The 5,106-nt window shown below is 45.8% G+C and overlaps 1 protein-coding gene across 1 annotated transcript in view; it reads right to left on the bottom strand.

Annotated features, from left to right (window-relative positions):
* The window catches only part of Ybx3 (Y box binding protein 3), a 35,801-nt gene extending 31,123 nt beyond the window's left edge, over positions 1 to 4,678 (bottom strand). The window contains exons 1-5 of the mRNA XM_013025019.1: positions 4,186 to 4,678; positions 4,009 to 4,041; positions 2,414 to 2,418; positions 1,798 to 1,868; positions 867 to 900 (exon numbers count right to left, since the gene is read on the bottom strand). Coding sequence (XP_012880473.1) covers positions 867 to 900; positions 1,798 to 1,868; positions 2,414 to 2,418; positions 4,009 to 4,041; positions 4,186 to 4,678 — 636 coding nt within the window. The remainder of the gene's footprint in view (positions 1 to 866; positions 901 to 1,797; positions 1,869 to 2,413; positions 2,419 to 4,008; positions 4,042 to 4,185) is intronic.
* Positions 4,679 to 5,106: the final 428 nt, after the last annotated feature.

Genomic DNA, 5,106 nt, shown 5'->3' on the forward strand with positions numbered 1-5,106 from the left:
TTCCAGCTTTTTTCTTTTTGCTTATGTGGTGCTGAAGAATCGAACCCGGGGCCTCATGCATGCAAGGCAAGTGCTCTACCACAGAGCCACCTTCCCAGCCCTCCAACTGTCAAATTCTATCCCAATACCTTTACAGACCTAAAACAGAGGAAATAAAAATCAGGAGAAAAAAAAACACCATTGAGACAAAATTCCAGAACGAATACACTAGCATAACAATGCTAATATAAACACTCAGTCCACACAACTCATCGAAAAATAAATGTAGTTCAAAATGTACAAACTCTGACCCTTCCCTTCCCTGTGGGGAAACATTCCAACAAAAGGGGCTGCCTGCCTCTACAGCTCACCAAGCACTGAAGGAAGCTCAGAGTCGCAAGCACATCAAGAGAGGGAAACAGGAAAGTTTTACCAAGGACAGTCTTTTAACTTTAAACTGTTAGTTTAAATGATCATTATTTCATTCAACTGCAAACATGAAGCTGAAAATAGTTAATACAATGGTATAAGCATCTGCCAATCATAAAAAATGTGAAACTGAGCTCTTATCCCGCAATGGACCACAGAAGTGTTTATGTATGATTTTTAGAACTCACTTTTGAAAAAGGAACAAACATGTATTTAAGATTTCCCTCCTTGGGGCTGGGAAGGTGGCTCAGTGGTAAAACACTTGCCTTGCATGCATGAGGCCCTGGGTTCAATTCCTCAGCACCACATAAGCAAAAAGAAAGCCGGAAGTGGCACTGTGGCTCAAGTGGTAGAGCGCTAGCCTTGAGCTGAAGAGCTGAGGGATAGCGCCCAGGCCCAGAGTTCAGGCCCCATGACCAGACCCATATGGAAAACTTAACATTTATAATCCTTCTTACCTGATGTACAAATACATCTTCTTTGGTGTCATTCCTGTGAATTTAAAAAAAAAAGTCTCATAATTCGGTACTTTTCTAGTGAGGATGTGCAGAAACTTTTTAAAAAATGATTAGATCAAAATCACAATTTTTTGTTTCCTCTAAAACTCAAGACAGCTAGCTGGGATAGAGTCTCATTGAAACATTTTCAACTCGACAAGATACCAGCTTTCCTCCACATTACCAGAGCTGACATCCAAGCAGTTTTCAACATTCAGAAACATTCCTTTCCTCTCACCTCTTCCTAAATCACGCGGTATGTAACCAGAGCCTTAGATTTTCCTCCCTCCAAAAGCAAAGCGAGACAGTTATAAGGACAGGGCACAGCTGTGAACTAGGCTCTCCTTACACTGAAATTTAAAACAGATCTGCTACCACCCTTAACCCCCACCCCCCAACAACTGAAACCAACAAGAAAAAAAAGGAAGAGCAGCAAAGCGAAGCAAAGGACACATCCTATAAAAACAGCTCGTGTCCAAACAGCGTGCAGTCACCCCAGGTCCTACACGCTCTAAAGTTATCATCATTTTTAGAAAACACAGTTCCCCACAGGAACTGGATCAGACCTAGGTTCCAGGTCCAGCTCAGAGACTTACTAGTGTGTGGCCTTAGAGAAACTGTTCAAACATGTCAGGAGTCCATTTTGCCATCAGTAACATTATGGATATGAAGCTCTTCCCATTTCTGATTTTATTTCCTATCCTTTTTTTTTCTTTTAATGATTAAGATTGTATGAAGTTATCAATTATTATTCTAGAAATGTGTTTTAATTAACATTTAATGACTAGTAATTTACAAATGACATTTCATCGATTACCTTCCAATTTATACAACCCATTAATAAAGTATGGCAAAACACAGGTATAAACTTAAAACATGTAGATATACATACCGATTTATAAATCCATATCCATTTCTGACATTGAACCACTTCACAGTTCCAAGGACTTTGGTGGCTAAAATAAGATTAAGCAGATAAATTAGCAACTGACCTAAAAAGAGATAATGCTCATATTACTAAGATTTGGATAATATTATATATATATATATGTGTGTGTGTATGTGTATGTGTGTGTATGTATATATATATATATATATATATATATATATATATATTAAAGCATGCCTGAGTAAACCCTTAATAGCTTGATTCTAGCAGAAATTAGGAAAAGAAAATAGAGCAAGTCAAAATGTAAGGAAATACTTTACTAACCAACAAAAACTCCAAGTGCAAAAGGGGAGTCACAGTGGAAGAATTTAGAGTAACAATCCTAGCATATCACTTCCACATTGTAAAATATCAGGCATACTTTAGTCAGCCACAGATAGCCCCTTGTCCATGGCCAGTGCACAAAGACACAGCCCTCCCATGTCTGCACTCCCCAACCTGAGACATGACCTGACAGGCCTTGTTCAAATAACAATGATGAATTTTGGCCTCTGTTTGTTTGCCCTACAGTCTGTTGTTGAAGGGAATCAAACTGAGTATTTGCTATAAGATTAACTTGTTTCTCTACCTTCTTCATGAGCAAAGTACTACTGTTCCACAATGCCACAATCTTTAAGGGGAAAAAAAATCAACAAATTCTAGCTTCACGCAATCTGTATTTTGTAAATACATGTTTAACTTGTTCCAAGAACTATGGTTCTTGGAAGCAATTGTGAATATCAACTTTAGAACCTTTAGGAAATGTTTATGTGCACATCCAGAAAGTACGTAAGCCGCCTATAAGAAACAGAAATGTTGGCAGCACAGACAATAATAAGACTACTATTTTTTTTTAAATAGGTCTCAGTACTGGGGTTTGAACTCATGGCCTGGAGATCTACCACTTAAGCCACAGCTCAACTTCTAGCTTCTTGGTCCTTAATTGGAGATAAGCATCTCACAGGCTGTCAATCTCAGCCTCCCTACAGGCATTCAGCTAAGGTTTCCTTTCGCCTCTTCAAAACCATTGCAACAATGAGATGTTCAAATCATTATGTTGAAAATGAACTTTATAACTTTGGTTGGGGAGGTGGGGATGGGCAGGGGAAACAAAGGAGGAGGCTACAATGCTTGATAAGAAATGTACTCATTATCTTGCCCATGTAATTGTAACCCCTCTGTACAGTATTTTCAGAATAAAAAAAAACATAATACATAGAGAAAAAAAAAACAAACTTGTCCTTGGGACTTGCTCTGCTGTTGGCAGGGTGATTTTTCACTTTTACTAGAATAGTAAGCTTGGGGAAACAATCTTTGAGAAAGAAAAGATACTCCATTCAGCCTGTATCGACTAAGCATTCTCCAGCTCTACTTCCAAGTAATGCCTCTCCAGTGAACATAAAGCCATAAGAGTATTTAGTGTATAATCCAGAACCACCAGCTCAAGGGAAGAAGAAACACTTGATGTTTCAGATGCAAGTGTACAGAAGCTAGATTTTTTTTAGAAATTATGTACATCTAGGTTATAGATGATTTCAGATTATACATTTATTATGCATCTCTCATTTGCCTAAAAGTTAATGACCTTGCAAGATAGAAGCATGGGACTGTTTTCGATGTTTGCCACCATGAAAGTACACTGATTAGAAAGGTATTACTAATGATGGGGGGTCGGGGGAAGGGGGGGTGGGAAATGATTTAAACCCAACTGCCATCCAGGTTGAATGTTACTGCATTCGCAATGTACGTGAGAAAAAAAGTGAATTCTAGAAATATGCCCAAGGATTTCATAAAGCCAAATAAATTCATAATTTCTTTTAAAGCCATTCAAGTCCACCTCAAATACACAGGAGCAATACATGAAGACCACAATTAATTCATTTAAAAGAAAGCTGTTAGGCTGTGGAGGCTCAGCCCAGTAATGCTAGCTACTCAGCAGGGGCAGCAAAGTCCTGGAGATATCTCCAGTGTGTGTGTGTGTGGGGGGGGGGGGGGGGGTACAGTATACCGTTGAGTAATCGCGGGGGGGGGGGGGGGGGGGGGGGTAGGCCAGAAACAAAGAAAGCCAGACAGAGGTGTGGCTCAAGTGGTAGAGTGCCAGTCCAGCAAAAAAACCAACTGAGAGCACGAGGCCCTGAGGTCAAGGCCCAGTACAGGAAAGAAAGAAAAGGCGACTTTCCGCGTCTTCATGAACACTGCTCTCCCTGGCTTAGGTGCCAGCTTGCGGATCTACAACACAGGATCAAAGAAGCGACATCAACTTCCATTCCGGTCAGCACTACTAAGTCTAGCAGACTCGGGGGTGCGCGTGGGACTGCTGGGCCCCGCACGGGCGGTGACAGGCGGTGGCACCGGCGGAGCAGCAGCAGCGTTCCATCGAGGACAAGGCAAAGCGCGCCCAAGGCGTCTTAGCACTGCTCGATGCGGCCAAGACGCACCAGGTGGGTGCTGGTCCACTGGCGGCATCCCGGGGTTGAGCCGCCCGGGAGGCTGGTGGTGCTGAGAGGACCAGGACCACCGGGACCAGGACGCAACCCTCCGGGCCAGGGCCAGGGCCGGCGGCCTGGGGATTCAGACCCACGCTTCTCGCGCGTTCCCGTGTGCTCTCGCACGTTCTCATGTGTTCGCATCTATCCTCACATGTTCCCATGTGTTCTCGCATGTGCCCGCGCGTTCCCGCGTGTTCTTGTGTATTCTCAGGGGTTCCCACGCGTTCGCGCGTGTTCTCACGGGTTTCTCCCCGGGTTCCTGGGTGCTCCCGCGCGCGTTCCCACGCATTCCCGTGCGTTCTCACGTGTTCCCGCGCGCTTTCCAGTTCTGGTCCGAGAGCCGGGGAGCTGCGCATGCTCACGCCCGCCTCCCCTCCACCCTACCCAGCCACCCTTCCGCTCTTCCTCTCCCCGCCACCCTTCCTCTCCCCTCCACCCGGCCTGGGCGGCCTCCTCTCCCCTCCACCCTGCCCGGGCGGCCTCCTCTCCCCTCCCCTCTGCCCAGGCCGGCCTCCTCTCCTCTCCCCCCCCCTCCACCCCTGACCGGCTGCCTCCTCTCCCTCTGGACCCGGCCTCCTGGACCACACCGACATCTCCGGGTCCCGTCCCACCCCCAGGCGCCCGTGTGGACAAACGTCACCCCCACTTCCGAACAAGTTTTCCCAGCAGCCCCACCCGTGCGTGCCCACGGTCCCGGGGAGGACGGGGCGCGGCCGGCCCGGGGGCGACCGGAGCCCGGGCCTTCCTGTCACGGGGAGGAGGGGTGGGGGAGCGGGCTCCGGGA

The sequence above is a fragment of the Dipodomys ordii genome, unplaced genomic scaffold (genome assembly GCF_000151885.1).
Source record: "Dipodomys ordii isolate 6190 unplaced genomic scaffold, Dord_2.0 Scaffold81, whole genome shotgun sequence".
NCBI classification, from domain to species: Eukaryota; Metazoa; Chordata; class Mammalia; order Rodentia; family Heteromyidae; genus Dipodomys; species Dipodomys ordii.